The sequence below is a fragment of the Bombina bombina genome, chromosome 4, assembly GCF_027579735.1.
Source record: "Bombina bombina isolate aBomBom1 chromosome 4, aBomBom1.pri, whole genome shotgun sequence".
NCBI lineage: Eukaryota > Metazoa > Chordata > Amphibia > Anura > Bombinatoridae > Bombina > Bombina bombina.
The window spans coordinates 416,497,028-416,517,061 of record NC_069502.1 but is presented as its reverse complement, the minus strand read 5'-3'; the positions used below and the strand labels follow the sequence as shown (position 1 = coordinate 416,517,061).

Genomic DNA, 20,034 nt, shown 5'->3' with positions numbered 1-20,034 from the left:
TACATATGTATTTATGTGTTTATAGTTGTATATATCTGTAAATACATATATACACATACAAATACATAAATACATCTGTACACATATATAGAAAGATATATATACATAAATCTGTTGATATGTATATCAACAGTATGCAATATACTTGCATATGCAGTTTGTTTTATTTTTTATTTTTGATTGTGTTTTCTGGTGGTATGGTCATTAGGCCTTGTTTATGTGTTACCATGGTGATGGATTTTTGGCGCAATTTTGATGTTTGTGATGGGTGGGGCTAGTGCTATATATTGCACACTTTGTTCACTGGTCTGAGGAAGGGGTCTGCGAACCCCGAAACGTTCCCATAATAAAGATTTGAAGGTTTCTTAAACCAAATCCAGCGAGTGCAGTCCATTATTAGATATAGACTGTATACTTGATTGACTTTGCACCCTGGTTGATGACTACACAGCATTGGGAGTGCAGGCACACACGGAGGATATATATATATATATATATATATATATTTATATATATATATATATATATATATATATATATATATGTTTGTGTATACATATGTATTTATGTGTTTATAGTTGTATATATCTGTAAATACATATATACACATACAAATACATAAATACATCTGTACACATATATAGAAAGATATATATACATAAATATGTTGATATGTATATGTACATTGCCTTTCTTGTTTTCCTAACACCTGAGACCTCATATCTTTGAAACTTTATAACTTTTTTGTGTAATATTATTTTAAAATAATTTTTATTATGTAGTGTTATTGTGGGTGTAACTGTACTTTTTAATGTATTTTTGATGTTTTTTGTGACACTTTTTTGTTTAGCGAAACAGTTAACCAGAGCTCTGAGGACGCTCTATTCCAACATGCGTTAACATCAATTGTGCTCACAATTGTGTTTGCTTTTAACTTGTAATACGAGTGCTACATCTGATGCATACAAAGAACCACAATAAACCCCTTTTTGCTTGTGCATAACTGTTATAGCTCCACTCATAATCTGGCCCTCAGCTATCACCCAGTAGTGCATTGCTGCTCCTTCAACAAAGGATACCAGTAAAATGAAACAAATTTGATAAGTAAAATGAAAAGTGAGTTATAAAACGAATCACAAAGTCATGTAAATGATACACGGAAGACAAAGGGGCCAAATTATCAAGCTCTGAAATGCAACTTGATGCCCCTGTTCCCGCGTGAGCCTTCAGGCTCGCCGGGAAAAAGCAGTTATGAAGCAGTGGTCAAGAACTGCGTACGCTGACGGCATTCATCAATGTCTGTCAGGCATGGGCCCCTGAGCGGATCAGGTCAGACAGACCGATGATAAATCGGCCCCATAGAATTGAAAAGTTGTTTAAAAGATTTTTTTTTTTACAAAATGGTACCTAAAAGGCACTTAACCGCCAGCTTTGGACCTGAAGTCACATCTAATATGATATTACCAGTAGAATATTTTTCTAAATCTGAAGCTAAATTTGGGCAGTTACAAAGAGATCTGCAACTGCTTAGAGTTAAACTAATGCATTATTTATCAGATGCACTGCATTTACTGATCAACAAAACGTTCATGATTCGGATAGAGCATGCAATTTTAAACAACTTTCCAATGTACTTCTACTATCAAATTTGCTTTCTTCACATGGTATCTTTTATTGAAGAGTAAAGAAAAGGTTCATAAGAGCTCAGGAGTGTGCACTTTGGTGCTCTATTGCATCAGTGTTTTGCAACATTGTATAACAATGCTACAAATAATGTTGCAAAACACTACTGCCAAAGGTCAAGATTACATTACAAGTCATGCAAAAACGTTATGACTTTTTCGCATTTGGTGTTACGCAGCTATTACAAGTTGAGAAATAACTTAATTTGTGTGCGCGTTAAGCCGTGTAATGCAAACTGTGAAATTGCATGCACGTTCATGTATTCCCCATAGAAGTCAATGGAGAAGACAGATAGAAATTTCATATAGCGAAAATGTTTTTGTAACAGAATATGTTCTAATTAATTCTAAATTAATATTTCTCTCTATATAGTGATGATTTTTTGACAGATATATCTATTTATTGCGAGATATGTATATGAATATCTACGTCGACTTTTTTCCCCTAACCTCCGAGATCTCATATCTTTGAGCCCTTATAACTTTTGTGTGCAATATTTTTTTTAAATAATTTTTATAAGACAATCGGCTAGATTTAGAGTTTTGTCGGTAAAGACCTGCGGTGCTAACGCTCCTTTTTTTCCAGCGCACCCTTAAGACAACGCTGGTATTATGAGTTGTCTGAATGGCTGCGTTAGCCTCAGAAAAGTGAGCATTGAGCATAATTTTGCGCCACTTCAACCCTCAATACCAGCGTTGCTTACGGTAGCGGTAAGCTGGAAAAACGTGCTCATGCACGATCTCCCCATAGGAAACAATGGGGCTGAGCTGGCTGAAAAAAAACCTAACACCTGCAAAAAAGCAGCGTTCAGCTCCTAACGCAGCCCCATTGTTTACTATGGGGAAACACTCTCTAAGTCTACACCTAAAACCCTAACATGAACCCCGAGTCTAAACACCCCTAACCTTACACTTATTAACCCCTAATCTGCCATCCCCGCTATCGCTGACACCTGTATAATGTTATTAACAACTAATCTGCCGACCGGACATCGCCGCCACCTACATTATCCCTATGAACCCCTAATCTGCTGCCCCTAACATCGCCGACACCTACATTATATTTATTACCCCCTAATCTGCCCCCCCCCAACGTCGCCGCAACCTACCTACACTTATTAACACCTAATCTGCTGACCGGACATCGCCGCCACTATAATAAATGTATTAACCCCTAAACCGCCGCACTCCCGCCTCGCAAACACTATAATAAATTTTATTAACCCCTAATCTGCCCTCCCTAACATCGCCACCACCTACCTACAATTATTAAACCCTAATCTCCTGCCCCCAACGTCGCCGATACTATAATAAAGTTATTAACCCCTAAACCTAAGTCTAACCCTAACCCTAGCACCAACCTAAGTTAAATATAATTTAAATAAAACAAAATAAATTTAATATCGTTAAATTATTCCTATTTAAAACTAAATACTTACCTATAAATTAAACCCTAATATAGCTACAATATAACTAATAGTTACATTGTAGCTATTTTAGAATTTATATTTATTTTACAGGCAACTTTGTATTTATTTTAACTAGGTACAATAGCTATTAAATAGTTAATAACTATTTAATAGCTACCTAGTTAAAATAATTACAAAATTACCTGTAAAATAAATCCTAACCTAAGTTACAAATACACCTATCACTACACTATCACTAAATTAATTAAATAAACTACAATTATCTAAACTAAAATACAAAAAAAACAACACTAAATTACAGATTTTTTTTTTACAAGAAGTTTAAACTAATTACACCTATTCTAAGCCCCCTAATAAAATAAAAAAAGCCCCCCAAAATAATAAAATGCCCTACCCTATCCTAAACTACAAAGTAATCAGCTCTTTTACCAGCCCTTAAAAGGGCTTTTTGCGGGGCATTGCCCCAAAGTAATCAGCTCTTTTACATGTAAAAAAATACAATCCCCCCCCAACATTACAACCCACCACCCACACACCCCTACTCTAAAACCCACCCGATCCCCTCTTAAAAAAAACTAACACTACCCCCCTGAAGATCACCCTACCTTGAGTCGTCTTCAGCCAGCCGGCTACCGATGGGACAGTAGAGGACATCCGGAGCGGCAGAAGTCTTGATTCGATCGGGGCAGAAGAGGTCCTCCAAGCGGCAGATGTGTTCATCCAAGCGGCATCTTCTATCTTCAATCAACCGGAGCGGAGCCATCTTGAATCCATCCGACGCGGAGCCATTCTCTTCTTGCGATGTACTAAGGCCGAATGAAGGTTCCTTTAAATGACATCATCCAAGATGGTGTCCCTCGTATTCCGATTGGCTGATAGGATTCTATCAGCCAATCGGAATTATGGTAGGAAAAATCCGATTGGTTGATTTAATCAGCCAATCGGATTGAAGTTCAATCAGATTGGCTGATTGGATCAGCCAATAGAATTGACATCGCATTCTATTGGCTGATCCAATCAGCCAATCAGATTGAACTTCAATCCGATTGGCTGATTAAATCAACCAATCTGATTTTTCCTACCTTAATTCCGATTGGCTGATAGAATCCTATCAGCCAATCGGAATTCGAGGGACGCCATCTTGGATGACGTCATTTAAAGGAGCCTTCATTCGGCCTTAGGACATCGTAAGAAGAGGATGGCTCCGCTCCGCTCCGCTCCGCTCCGGTTGATTGAAGATAGAAAATGCCGCTTGGATGAACACATCTGCTGCTTGGAGGACCTTTTCTGCCCCGATCAGATCAAGACTTCTGCAGCTCCGGATGTCCTCTTCTGTCCCATCAGTGGCCAGCTGGCTGAAGACGACTCAAGGTAGGGTGATCCTCAGGGGGTAGTGTTAGGTTTTAAGGGGGGATCCGGTGGGTTTTAGAGTAGGGGTGTGTGGGTGGTGGGTTGTAATGTTGGGGGGGATTGTATTTTTTTTTTACAGGTAAAAGAGCTGATTACTTTAGGGCAATGCCCCGCAAAAAGCCCATTTAAGGGCTGGTAAAAGAGCTGATTACTTTGTAGTTTAGGATAGGGTAGGGCATTTTATTATTTTGGGGGGCTTTTTTATTTTATTAGGGGGCTTAGATTAGGTGTAATTAGTTTAAACTTCTTGTAATTTTTTTTCTGTAATTTAGTGTTTTTTGTATTATAGTTTAGTTTATTTAATTGTATTTTAGTTTAGATAATTGTAGTTTATTTAATTAATTTATTGATAGTGTAGTGTTAGGTGTATTTGTAACTTAGGTTAGGATTTATTTTACAGGTAATTTTGTAATTATTTTAACTAGGTAGCTATTAAATAGTTATTAACTATTTAATAGCTATTGTACCTAGTTAAAATAAATACAAAGTTGCCTGTAAAATAAATATAAATCCTAAAATAGCTACAATGTAACTATTAGTTATATTGTAGCTATATTAGGGTTTATTTAATAGGTATTTAGTTTTAAATAGGAATAATTTATTTAATGATAGTAAATTTAGTTCGTTTTATTTAAATTATATTTAACTTAGGGAGTGTTAGGGTTAGGGTTAGACTTAGGTTTAGGGGTTAATAACTTTATTATATTTATTATAGTAGCGGCAACATTGGGGGCGCGAGATTAGGGGTTAATACATTTATTATAGTGGCGGCGATGTCCGGTCAGCAGATTAGGGGTTAATAAGTGTAGTTAGGTTGCGGCGACGTTGGGGGGGCAGATTAGGGGGTAATAAATATAATGTAGGTGTCTGCGATGTTAGGGGCAGCAGATTAGTGGTTCATAGGGATAATGTAGGTGGCGGCGGTGTCCGGAGCAGCAGATTAGGGGTTAAAAAATGTTATTATAGTGTTTGCGATGTGGGGGGGCCTTGGTTTAGGGGTTCATAGGTAGTTTATGGGTGTTAGTGTACTTTATAGCACTGTAGTTAAGAGCTTTATGTTTCGGCGTTAGCCCATAAAACTCTTAACTACTGACTTTTTTTGGCAGTAGGAGTCTTGGCGGTAGAGGCCTTACCGCTCACTTCTTCCAAGACTCGTAATACCGGCATTAGGCAAATCCCATTGAAAAGATAGGATACACAATTGACGTAAGGGGATCTGCGGTAGCCTCAAGTCGCGGAAAGAAAGTGAGCAGTAGACCCTTTCCTGCCTGACTCTAAATACCAGCGGGCGTTAAAAAGCAGTGTTAGGACCCCTTAACTACAGCTCTTCATGCGCAGAAAGGTTTGTCACGATTTCTCAATATGTGTAATAGCTGAGCAATGGATATTGATTGCAAAAAGACCACATCGTGCGCGGAAAAGTCATAACGCACTACTTGTAATCTTGCCCATAGAGTACTAAAGACACGTGCACACTCCTGAGCTCTTATGAGCCTACCTAGTTTTACTCTTTAATAAAAGATACCAAAAGAACAAAGCAAATTTGATAACAGAAGTAAATTGTAAAATTCTGAACAAAAGACACAGAGGGCTCTTCATGTGCATATAAATAGTGCAATCACTATCATAAAAAGGTAGATACACAGAGCACTCACAAATTGTGGCAGTACTCGCTTGTGCTGTTAGGGGCATTCTGGAGACTCACAGTGCTCCAGCTCACTGAATCCCAGATCACGGCTCCCTCAGCAGATAGTAATGCAAAATAATGCACCAGGTTTTTTTAAAAATAAAAAACCTTTTAATGAAATTTTTATTTTTTTATTTTTAAAACAATAGGCACAAATGGGGTTAAAAATAGTCATTCAGAGCACCCAAAAGACTGCGTTTCCCTGCTGTTCAAGCAGTTTCATCAGGCATATCAGTTGGAAAATTGTTTGAAATTGCATGTTCTATCTGAATCATAAAAGTTTAATTTTAACTTTACAGTCCCTTTAAGCCACACTTTATTGTGTAATCAATGCCAGATTACCTCTTTATGATATCAATAAAACATTACTTACAGTTTGTATACAAAGGTTGTCTAAACGGATGTCCTTTGGAGAAAACAAATTCTACTATAATGAGGTTTATTCCTGATACAGGCCACAGAGTAGTTGTCAGGTAATTTACAGAAAAGGCAGGTTCCCTTGTATAATTTGCAAAGCTATGATTTAATGGAAGACAAGCACTGTGAAAAAGAGGAAGAAAAACATAGATGTGAATGTAATAAAACGTTTTAATAATATAAATGCTTATATAATGTAAGATAGTTGGTAAATATGAAGTTATAAAAAGACTAAAATCACACACTCGTTTTATATACAAAAGTAAGAAGGATTTTTTAAAGAGAAATGAAACCGAAATGTTTTCTTTCAAGATTTAGAAAGAACATGCATTTTTTTTTTAATTTACTGCTATTACCTAATTTGCTTCATTCTCTTGATCCTATGCTGAAAAACATATCTAGATAGGCTCAGTAGCTGCTGATTGGTAGCTGCACATAGATGCCTTTTGTAATTGGCTCACCCATGTGCATTGCTATTTCTTCAACAAAGGATATCTAATGAATGAAGAAAATTAGATAACAGAAGTAAATTGGAATGTTGATTACAATTGTATTCTCTATCTGAATCATGAAATAATTTTTTTGGATTTTATTGTCCCTTTAAAGGGACATGAAACCCAATTTTTCTCTTTCATGATTTAGTAAGATTATGCCATTTTAAACAACTTTCTTTCCTAAGATATGGTGAGTCTACGGCTTGATTAATTACTGTTGGGAATATCCCTCTTGGCCAGCAGAAGGAGGCAAAGAGCATCACAGTTAAACTGCTAAGTGTCACTCCCTTACCTACAACCCCGAGTCATTCTCTTTGCCTTCGGTGCATGGAGGAGGTGAAGTTTAGGTGTCTGAAGAAAATGTTTGATTTCATCTACAAGCAAGTTTTGGGGTATAGTGATATTCCACGTCATTCCTTGCAGTCAGGTAGTGGTGGCTTTAAAGCAGTTAGGAGCTTGTGAAGAGGTACTTACTGCATTTTCCTAACAATTGCTGCCCTAGTTTAGAAAGCCTGAGTTGGTCTCTGGGAAGAACTGTGTTTTCTCATACCTTGCAATTGTCTGAATGCCGGACAGCAGATGAGGTAAGTGCTTTTTCTTCCAGTTTCTGAGACCATGCACTTAACAAATTTCAAGATACTGCTTTTTTATTGGGACATAGATAATCCTGTTGTATGGGTTACACTGGGGCATGAAACTAACATTTAAACTCTTTTTTAAAAGAGAGGGTAAAATGTTTTTATTAGGCTTTATTTTCTGACACATAATTACTTTTCTATTTCAGCAGTTCATTCTTTTCCCCTTTGCTTTAAAATAAAACGATACAACATTTTAAACTGTCCGGTTTGAAACAATGGTTATTTCTGGTACTCAGTATACCAAGAAGCTATTTTTAGTGCCTCTCTGTGTCGCATCAGTAATTTGAGCTTGGTAGTTGCAGTCACATGACCGGCTTTACTTCATAACGTTTCTGAGGAAAAAGTTGTTTTTCTCAATTTCTGTGTGACCTGGTTTTAATTGGTAGCAGTAAGGCACCTCAGTATTTGAGATTTGGGGTTGCCTGAGGGGTATTTTAGAAGTGTATTTGATGTTTATTAAATGTTTTTTCTTAACTTTTCTCACATAATATTAGCTGGGGATCGATCCTAATTTGGGATAAAATTTAAAGTGTATTTTTTCCTTAGCTTATTTTAATTGAATATTAAAATCTTTGACACTTATCTGTACAAGTTTATCTACTGATTCACAACATGTCTGATATGGAGCAAGAGCCTGATCTCATGAATTTATGCTTATTATATTTAGATGCACAAATTGCAGCTCCTATGCAATTTTGTTGTTCATTTGTCAAGAAAACCTTGCAAAATAAAGGTACAATTTTTTAGCCTAATGTCTCTCAGGATGATGCAGTTAAAATAATACCTCAGCTTTCTCCTGCTGCGTCCCAAGTCTCAATGGCGTCACATGCAGTGCCCTGTGGTTCCTCTATAACTCCTAGTGGAGTTTATGTAAAAGCAAAAATTGCTGCCCAAGTATCTTCAGCGGTATCTGCAGCATTATCTGCCATTCCCAGATTACAGGGAAAACGCAAGAGGAAATCTAGAAATTCAGAAAGTGAGGTGCTTGTCCTTAGTTCTGCTTCCCAAGTTGACCTTTCTCATAAGTCTGATGAGGAAGATACATCGGGACTTTCTGAGGTTGAAATCTTAGACAGTATAATTCCTTCTTCTGAGACTGAGGTGGTATCCTTCAGATTTAAGCTTGAACAGCTTTGTGTATTGTTAAAGGAGGTTTTAACTACTTTAGATGACGCTGATACCCCTGTCGTTGTCACTCCTAAGAAATCTAGTAAACTTAATAGTTTCTTTGATGAACCGTCCAATTCTGAGTTTTTTCCTGTGCCACACCGTGCTAGGGAGATTATCTCACAGGAATGGGAGAAACCAGGGGTGTCTTTTTCCATATCTCCCATTTTTAAGAACATTTTTGCTGTTGAGGATTCTTTTAAAGACCCTTGGTATACTGTATCCAAAGTTGAAGGGGCCATTTCCACTCTGGCTAAGAGAAATACTATTACTATTGAGGATAGCTGCTGTTTTAAGAATCAGATGGACAAGAAGCTGGAGGCTTATTTGAAAAAGATGTATGTTCATCAAGGTCTCCAATAGCAACCTGCGGTGTATATTGCCACTGTGACTAGTGCAACATCTTGTCTGATTCTCTTCAAGTAGAGACTTACTTGGATGGAATTCAGGATAGGATTAAAGCTCTTAAGTTGGCTAATTCCTTTATTGCTAATGCCATTTTATAGGTTGTTAGACTAGGAGCTAAAACTTCTAGTTTCGCTGTCCTAGCCCGCAGGGTGTTATGGTTGAAATCCTGGTCTGCAGACGTTTCCTCTAAATTCAAGCTTCTGGCGATTCCTTACAAGGGCAAAACCTTGTTTGGACCCGGTTTGACAGAAATTATCTCTGATATTACGGGTGAAAAAGGGTCTTTTCTACCTCAAGATAAGAAGAATAGGCCTAAAGGATGTCAGAGTAGTTTTCTTTTCTTTCGTAACTTCAGAGGAAAGCCTTCCTCTTCTTCTTCCAAGCAGGAACAATCTAAGTCTTCTTAGAAACCCAATCAGTCTTGAAACAAGGGGAAATAATTAAAGAAACCTGCAGCTGATTCCAAATCAGCATGAAGGGTTTGCCCCAATCCAGGATCGGATCTGGTGGGGGGCAGACTTTCTCAGTTCTCTCAAGCCTGGATACGAGATGTCCCAGATCCCTGTACTGTGGACATAGTATCCCAGGGTTACAAATTGGAATTCAAGATTGTTCCCCCTAGAGGCTGATTCCTTTTCTCAAGATTATCTGCAGACCAGATAAAGGCATTCTTGAAATGTATACAACATCTTTCCTCCCTGGGAGTGATAGTTCCAGTGCAGCAACAGGGTCTCGGGTTCTACTCCAACCTACTTGTGGTTCCCAAAAAAGAGGGAACTTTCCTTCCGATTCTAGACTTGAAGTGTCTAAACAAGTTTCTCAAAGTTCCATCCTACAAGATGGAGACTATACGCTCCACTCTTCCTTTAGTACAAGAGGATCAGTTCATGACAACCATAGACCTAAAGGATGCATATCTTCATGTTCCTATTCACAGGGACCTTCACAGATTCCTGAGATTTGCATTTCTGGACAAACATTTCTAGTTTGTGGCCCTTCCATTTGGTCTAGCCATGGCTTCCAGAATTTTTTCAAAGGTTCTGGGGGCTCTTTAGGCAGTGATCCATTCTTGTGGAATTGCTGTGGCACCCTACCTGGACAACATGTTGGTTCAGGTGCCATCTTTTCAACAAGCAAAATCTCACACAGAGATATTGTTGTCTTTTCTTCGTTCCCACGGATGGAATGTGAATCTGGAAAAAAGTTCCCTTTCCCCTGCTACAAGAGTAGTGTTCTTAGGGACCATAATAGATTCTCTATTGATTTTTCTGACAGAGTTCAGGAAAAACAAAATCATTTCCTCTTGCCTCTCTCTTCAGGCTTCTGCTCATTCTTCAGTGGCTCAATGTATGGAGGTAATCGGTCTAATGGTGGCTTCCATGGATATCATTCCTTTTGCTCGATTCTATTTGAGAGCTCTCCGGTTGTGCATGCTCAGACAATGGAATGGTGACCATGCGGATCTATCTCAGAGAATAGAGTTAGATCAGTCATCAAGTCAGTCATCAGTCATCAAGGGATTCTCTCCCATGGTGGATTTCTCAGGAACATCTGTCTCAGGGCACATGCTTTCAGAGACCTTCCTGGGTGATCGTAACCATGGACGCCAGCCTGATGGGTTGGGTAGCAGTCTGGAACTCGTTAAAAGCTCAGGGTCTTTGGACTTGGGAGGAGTCTGCTCTTCCCATAAACATCTTGGAGTTGAGAGTGATTCACAAAGTTCTATTGGCTTGGCCTCAGTTGTCCTTAGCCCAGTTTATCAGGTTCCAATCAGACAACATAACAACTGTGGCTTACATCAATCACCAGGGAGGAACTTGGAGTTCCTTAACCATGAAGGAGGTTACTCGGATTCTTCAATGGGCAGAGACCCACAATTGCTGTCTATCTGTGGGAACTCCATCTGGAGGTGTTTTCCAGCTTAGTCCTCAAATGGGGGGTGCTGGAGTTAGATCTTTTGGCATCCCATCAGAATGCCAAGCTTCCAAGGTACGGTTCAAGGTCAAGATATCCACAGGCCATTCCGATAGATGCTCTGGCAGTTCCTTGGGTTTTCAGGTTGGCATACCTGTTGCCTCCGTTTGCTCTCTTTCCACTAGTCATTGCTCTTATCAAAAAGGAGAGGGTGTCGGTGATTCTAATGGCCCCTGCATGGCCTTGCAGGATCTGGTTTGCAGACCTAGTGGAGATGTCATCTCTTCCACCTTGGAGACTACCTCTGATTCAGGGTCACTTCCTTCATCCAAATCTCGTTTAACTGAAGCTGACTGCTTTATGGATTTAATGCTTAATTCTGTCTAAGCGTGGTTTTTCTGAGTCGGTCAATGAGACCATGATTCAGGCTCGCAAGCCTGTTACTGGAAAGATTTACCATAAGATATGGCGTAAATATCTTTATTGGTGTGAATCTAAGGGCTACTCTTGGAGTAGAATTAGAATTCCTAGAATTTTATATTTTCTTCAGGAAGGCCTGGAGAAGGGATTGTCAGTCAGTACCCTGAAGGGTCAGATTTCTGCTTTATCAGTTTTACTACATAAACGTTTGACGGATGGGCAAGATGTTCAATCTTTTTGTCAGGTCTTGATCAAAATCAGGCCTGTCTTTAAGTCTGTTGCTCCTCCTTGGAGCCTTAACCTTGTTCTTAAAGTTTTACAGCTGGCTCCATTTTAGCTGTTGCATTCCATAGACATTAAGTTGTTATCTTGGAAGGCTTTGTTTCTTGTTGCTATCCCTTCTGCTCGAAGAGTCTCAGAACTCTCAGCTCTGCAGTGTGATTCCCCTTATCCTATTTTTCATGCCGATAAGGCGGTTCTTCATACTAAGTTAGGTTTCCGTCGTAAGGTTGTTTCTATTAGAAATATCAGGAAATTGTTGTGCTCTCTCTGTGTCCTAATCCTTCTTCTTCCAAAGAATATTTGTAACACAATTTGGATGTTGTACATGCTCCTAAATTCTACTTATAGGCAACTAAGGATTTTCGCCAGTCCTCTGCACTCTTTAACTGTTTCTCTGGGAAACATAAAGGCCAGAAAGCTACTGCTACTACTCTTTCTTTTTGGTTACGAAGTATAATTACAATTCAGGAAATCATTGATCACTTTAATAATAACACACTCAATTTGACATTTACGTATCAAAACAATGATCAGATCATCGATTTTCTAGATCTTACACTAGAACACAATAGTAAAGGAGACATTATAACCAGTACCTTTAGGAAACCTCTCTCAAGAAACACAATACTAAGAGCAGACTCCTACCATGCCCCCCACACACAAAGAGGCATCCCTAAGGGCCAGTATCTTAGGCTGCGAAGAAACTGCAGTTCTCTTCAGTTATACATTAAACAAGCAGAAGAACTCACCAATCGACTAGTAGCTAGAGGATACAAGAGAAGTCTCCTTCTAAAAGTCAAAACCCAAGTAATGAGAATGGACAGGACATTACTATTAAACAGCAAAGCAGTAAAGAGTACAACTAACAGTATAAACAAGGACACAATTAGACCAACTACCTTAGAAGACATAAGCTTTGTAACCAGTTATAGTAATCAATTCTATACTATCATAAGGATTATCAAGAAATATCTACCTGTTCTCAATGGTGACATCACCTTAAGGGACAAATTACACAAACACATTAGATTTGTATCTAAAAGAGCACCAACAATACGAGACAAGATCACACACAAGTTTCACAACAAAACTTTACCAACCACCAACTGGCTTACTCCAACTAAAGGCAATTATAGATGTGGTCACGTACCTTGCAAGAGTTGCAAATATACTGATAAAAGTTTTACCTTTACATCCTCACAGACTCAAAAATCATATCCTATTACCACTAGAATGGACTGCACATCTACATATATCATTTATCTAATTACATGCACATCTTGTCAACAACAATATGTAGGAATTACGACACGTCCTCTAAAAGACTGTATAAGAGAACATCTCTTGTCTATAGAAGAATAATTCCCTAGAACTCCAGTGGCCAAACACTTCCACACACATGCACAAAAATTGACCCATTTCACATTCAAAGCTATAGAACAAATTATTAGTAATCCGTTAGGGGGAGACAGGAACAAATTGCTATCTAAAAGAGAAGTATACTGGATTTTCATGTTACAAACTAGGGTACCTCAAGGTATGAACAAAAGATATGATGTAAATCTATATATAGAGTAAATAAATATTCCTCCCATACATATAAACCAGTGTCATTAGTTCAAAAACCCCCATATAAAAGAAGATAACAAAAGATAGACAAATCCATATATCAATATAAAAAAGATCCACCAAGGGTTACAGCAATTCCAATGTAATTTAATCCAAGCCAGACCGGCCCCTTTCCTAATTACTTAAAGAAAAAAAAAAAATTTTTGCTTTTAGTCTAATTCACAAATGTTCTTATTATGTTCATATATTAGCTATCCCCCCCCCCCCCTCTTTAGTTTAGAGTAGCCATCCTATAGCTGGTAGGGTAGATAACACGCCAGCTTCCCCTTATAGTATATGTAGTATTATCTCCTCTCTTTGTTTTTCATATGATAATCTTAGAGAGGATTACCATAATGATATTTACCTATCCAAGTGCCAAACAGAGTGACAAATACTCACTAGTTTTACACTATCTAGGGGCACATTAAATCAGTAAAGAGTACACACTTCTTTCTTGCTGATTTCTAAGGAGGCTTAGATATATACAAGTTTAAATATACTTTAGTATATGGGATTATAGTATGTATAGTATAGTATGTTATTAATAATTTTAACTAATGGACATTATATACATCCAGCTGGGGACCTAGAAAGGATCATTAAAAGCCTTATTGTGTCTAGATAGAGCACAAGCTCAGACTAAGGGGTTTAAACCTATCTGAAGTTAGCCAAAATTGTTTTGTTGCCTTAATTCAACACACCCTGTCTAGATGTATAAACATACAGATTCCGGTTTATGCTCAGTATCTAGCTAGCACACATAAAATGTCCTCACTTTCTGCAACCTTTACCAGGACTGCAATGGCTGAATTGTATGTATACATATATATGTGTAAAATATTATGTATAATCAAGTACAAAGCATTTAGAAATTTGTTTGTTATGAATTCTGTTTCATCGGTCTCTTGCCGAACGGGGTCAATGTGATTAACCTGGGAGTGACCAATACTCTATCTATCTAAGATAATATCGTGCATCACAAGAGTTAATGATCTGAACGATCTTGATTGGCCGCTCACATCCTTATATTGATCCCGACCGGCAGAGACTGATATCTCTGATGAAGCGCATGTGCTCATGCGCGAAACGCGTTAGATGGAGCTCACCTAGCTTGTTGTAAGCCTGCATTGCAATAAACTCCATTACTGACCTTAGAACTCAGCTTCCTTTTTCCTCATTTCGTATAATTAATTTTAGCTTATGAGACTGCTGGACAGCAGCCTGCTGAGAGAATTATGGATTATTCCACAAGAGCTGTTTCCTCTTCTTGGGCTTTCAAAAATTAAGCTTCTGTGGAACAAATTAGCAAGGCTGCAACTTGGTCTTCTTTACATACTTTTTCCAAATTTTCCAAATTTTATACTTTTGCCTTGGCTGAGGCTTCTTTTGGGAGAAAGGTTCCTAAAGCAGTGGTGCCTTCAGTTTAGGACTGCCTGTCTTGTCCCTTCCTATTTATCCATGTCTTCTAGCTTGGGTATTGGTTCCCAACAGTAATTACTCAAGCCGTGGACTCATCATATCTTAGGAAAGAAAAACAAAATGTATGCTTACCTGATAAATGTATTTCTTTCTGCATATGGTGAGTCCATGGCGCCACCCTTTATTTTAAGACAGTTGTTCTTTTGACTATAACTTTAGGCACCTCTACACCTTGTCTTACTCCTTTTTCTCCATTTCCCTTTGGTCGAGTGACTGGGGGTTGTGGGTAAGGGAGTGATACTTGAGTATCTAGTAGGTTTATATGCTCTGCGCTATAAGGGTATAAGCTCTTAAATCTATGGAAGCTTCCTCTATGCTTCCAAGGTAATAGTTTTACAATTTTAAAGAGAAGATATAAGAGCGCTAGAAAGCTAATACCCAAAAATGAAGGTAAATAAATATCTATTGCACACTGATATGTTTTTTAAAACAAATTTATAGGTTTATTTAAAATTAGTTAATAAATTGACAAGTATTCAAAAATAAATTATTGGTATAAACTTTCCTTGATATTCCTTTTAATGGTACTTTAATGAAAGGTGTTTTCAGCAATAATGTCTACACCTTATTCTAACTTTGTATATACGCTTTTGTCAAATTGTGTCATGTCCAATAAATAATAAGTAAATGTAGAAAATGTTATATATTCGTATCGTAACTCTCAAAAGTGGAAAGTTGTGTGTCAAAGTTTCCTTAAAGTGTCCATTGTTTATAAGAAAGTGAGATCTGCGCATTAGAAAATAAAAGTGAAATAAGATGTATGTCTCTATATCATGGTGGTATCTGACTAATCAATCTGTATTGATATATCTATATAAGGTTAGTAATTCCTAAAATAGTTCTTCTTAAACAATTATTCCTATGTAATTGTATTATTGATGAACAGTAATCGGTTGGCCAACCTTTAGTATTTATGCTCATATGAGCACAAGAACAACAAAATTCTAAAAAACATATATTCTTATATAACATAGCGCATTTTTTGATGGTATAGTGAAAATATAAACTTCATACGTACTATGCAGAGTTAAAATGTTATGAGAATAATATATTGGTTCTTGATATATTCTAAAAAATAATAAAATACATTTAATGCATAGAAAGCAGCTTCTTATTAATTACGGGATCAGCCTGGTATAATGTCTCAGTGTCTCTGGGATCGTGGCAAGTGTACTTGTTAAAATATGTAAATTTTCGACATTATATTCCTTTAAATTCCATTTGAAGCTATCATTTTCCCAGTGGATCCCTCTGAGGGATATTTGGCTTAATCTTCAGACCAGTGTCCTGGTCCCTTTTTCTCTGTGTAGGAGGGATGTTTCTTCAGCGGCTTAAATTGCTTTTGTACTCCGCAGTATGCCAATGATGCCGGTTATGGAGCATTTGCTGTTTCAGCTGATCTGCTATACAGCTACACTGACTGGTGAATGGATCTTCAAGTGAGGGTTTTGTGGGTTACTAGTGATACTGATTCTGGAGCAGTTCAGCGTTCGCTTACAGCGGTCGTTTCAGGCTGTTTTCTCTGTGAGTAGCCCTGATTGGCCGTTCTGTGGGAGCTGGCTCCTGCTGCTACAGCTGGTCTGCTCTCCAGTTGCACTGGTTAGTGAGTGAGTCTTCTAATGAGAATTTTGCAACGCGTTTCAGCTGGTATAATCAGCCTTTTCAAGCATCATGCAGACACTTTAAGGAAACATTGACACACAACTTTCTACTTTTGAGAGTTACGATATGAATATATCACATTTTCAACACAAATATAGTTATATGAACTCCAGCACGATCATATAAATTTGAAATTAGAGCATATTTAAGCATCTACATTTATTGGACACAACACAATTTGACACAAGCGTATATTTGAAGTTAGAATAAGGTGTAGACATTATTGCCAATAACACCTTTCTTTAAAGTACCATTAAAAGGAATATCAAGGAAAGTTTATACCAATAATTAATTTTTTAATACTTGTCAATGTATTAACTAATTTTAAATAAACCTATAAATTGGTTTTAAAAAACATATCGGGTGTGCAATAGATATTTATTTCCCTTTATTTTTGGGCATTAGCTTTCTAGCGCTCATATATCTTCTCTTTAAAATTGTAAAGGGAGTGATACTTGGCAGTTTAACTCTGGTGCTGTTTGCCTCCTCCTGCTGGCCAGGAGTGATATTCCCAACAGTAATTACTCAAGCCGTGGACTCACCATATCCGGAAATAAATAAATTTATCAGGTAAGCATACATTTTGTTTTTCTTATTTACTTCTATTATCACATTTATTCTTTTTATATCCTTTGTTGAAAAGCATATCTAGATAGACTCAGTAGCTGCTGATTGGTGGCTACACATAGATAATAGAACATTCGACAATAGAAGTCAATTGGAATGCTGTTTAAAGTTATATTCTCTATCTGAATCATGAAAGAAAATTTTGGGTTTAATGTCCCTTTAAGTCTTAACTTTTGGCATTAATACCAACTGAAAGCATGTAGCTATATATATGTTATTTTATATACTCTTTTCAAAATGAATCTTCTTCAAAAAAGCCAATTACTCACTGTTTTTTTACTTCACTGTTCAACAATATATAGCAAAAAAAAATGTGATTTAATTTTTTTTGGTGAAAATGTGAAAACCCTTTTAACTTTTTAAGATTTTACTACACAAAGTATTGTCATTTTAAGCATTTATTTAAATTGGGAATATGATAGAAGTTTGCATGATGAAAAATGGTTCTTAATACTCATTGTCTGGTATCATAAGTAGATGGTTAAATAATTTAAGCATTTTAATGCGGCCAAAACTGTTTAGCACACTCTATACTTATAAACTACAAATAAAGGCTGTAAAATGAAGTAAATCATTATTAGTAATAGTATAGTATTAATCGTATAGCACAGAACTACACTACAGTGCACACTGGGCTTAGAACACCATTGGCTTAGCGCTTGAGTGATATCTATCCTGAATTCTACTTTAGGTCTCCATAGAAGTCTTTTATGCAAGGGATTTAGAGCACCCACGCTATCTGACAGGCAGGTATTAACATCCCACAGAGTATCGCTCAAGCACTAAAAATATACATTCAGTCATAAAAAAATACACTACATTTCTTTTAGTTACCTGAAGACATTGCTTTCATTGTACCATGGTTGCTGCTGCACCAGAATAAATGCAGTTGTCTGCAGAACGATAGTGAAAATAAAGTGCAGGAGAAGTGAAAGCATCAGAGCAGGTGACAAAAGGTGTCGAGGGGGTCTGTATTTGGCCAATTTTGAAGCAGGGCCATTTAAACTCACTAAAAAAGAAAAAGAAAAGAAAAAATAATTATCTTCTAATGCAGGAATTTAGAGGTTTGATTAAACCTTTCAGATATTGTCCCTTCAGTTAACCCTTTTCTCTATTTAGTCATTTCCCGGTGCAAGAGGTGTTTTTAGTTGTTTGGGCCTCATTGAATTTACACATACATTTTAACTTTTTTTTGTGAGGTACCCAACCAAATTATACCTTTTTTTTTTTTTTTTTTTTTTTAACAGGCCAAGCTTTTTTTTTTTTTTAGAAAACAATGTACAGGTGTACACTTGAGGCATTAGAGGGGTTTGTGAGTGACCCCCTCATATAAAAAAAATGGAATTACCTCTTTCACATGAACCAGAATGAGAAATAGGAGCTTTGTAGTGGCCACCGACCACCAATTTGTTTTTAGTGGGGCTGTGATCCCTCATTTGAAAGAGGGGAGTGTGCTTCACTTGTCCCTCTAACACAATTAGGCAGTGGAGATAGGGGCTGTGTTAGAGCACCCATAAGGTTAAATAGCTTTCAAATATTTTTTTATGGTCATTAAGGACAAAAAACCAGGAGGAGCAAATAATATTGATCAAAGTCACCTTTAAAAATAGATCTTACTGTATAATTTTTTTTAAAAGGTTTGTTCTATGTAAAAGGAATTGAAAGTAGCAATATGTTAATTAAGATTAAAAAAATAATTTATCATGCAGATTACAAAATTTTAAATTGCAGACTGTATAGCACCTGCTGTAATTTTTTGTGTTAATACATATTTCTATCTACTGCCTGGTTTCTCAACAGCCGGGCCGTGGCCCAGTACCGGGCTGTGATAGCCCTGCTGGTGGGCCCCGGCCTGTCATGCCCCCATTGCACACTCTTACCCCACTGCACACCAAGGGCAGACTGATACCAATCAAGGTCCCAGGAACACTCACACTGACGAAAATGTATTAAATTTTATGCAAATGAACATGGTAGCCTCCCTGCCCTGCCCCTAACAGGCCCCTCAACCTCCAGAGCCAGGACCCCCAACATTAAGGTCCAGAAAAAGGGTACCCAACCTCCAGGGCCAGACCCCACACTCCATGGCCCTCACAGCGACAGACCCTCACCAGGGCCCCTCTAAACCCACACTTTTTTTGCTTAGTTACTGATAGGGCAACTGAAAACTCCAGATTAAGGAATGCACCAGGATCCGTGGATATATATATATATATATACTAAAATCTACCGGGCCTTGAGGTCACTTTCACTTTGGTTGAGAACCACTGATCTACTGTATATATATATATGAAGGTGTGCTAAGGCTTGAAGTCCTTTAAATAATTGATATTAAGGTTAGCTTTTAAAATTTTAATTTTAAGAATCTAATGAGGATAAGGTTACTCCACAAAGTTGCCAAACTATGACTTTGTATTGCAATTTATTTTAAAACACTTTACCTATACATACATACACACACAAAGCAAGGAAGTAGACTGCACTCTCAAACTGGAATGGGTAGACATGCTATGACTCTTTAAAATGCACAGCCCTGGGTGCTCAATAGCACTCACAGCCAGCTGCACAGTTCACAAAGACTCAGGCAGTTAACCTGAGTCTATATACACATACACAAATACATACACATACATCACTATTGGTTGCACTCCACTTGTAACCTAGGCCATAATATAAACATACACTTGGTTGCAGAATATACTATGT

At 37.4% G+C, this 20,034-nt stretch overlaps 1 protein-coding gene across 1 annotated transcript in view; it reads right to left on the bottom strand.

The window, feature by feature from the left end:
• The window catches only part of LOC128656363 (probable cation-transporting ATPase 13A4), a 299,696-nt gene that overhangs the window by 22,880 nt on the left and 256,782 nt on the right, over positions 1-20,034 (bottom strand). Inside the window, exons 24-25 of the mRNA XM_053710226.1 lie at positions 18,163-18,337; positions 6,583-6,749 (exon numbers count right to left, since the gene is read on the bottom strand). Of these exons, the coding sequence (XP_053566201.1) occupies positions 6,583-6,749; positions 18,163-18,337 (342 nt within the window). The remainder of the gene's footprint in view (positions 1-6,582; positions 6,750-18,162; positions 18,338-20,034) is intronic.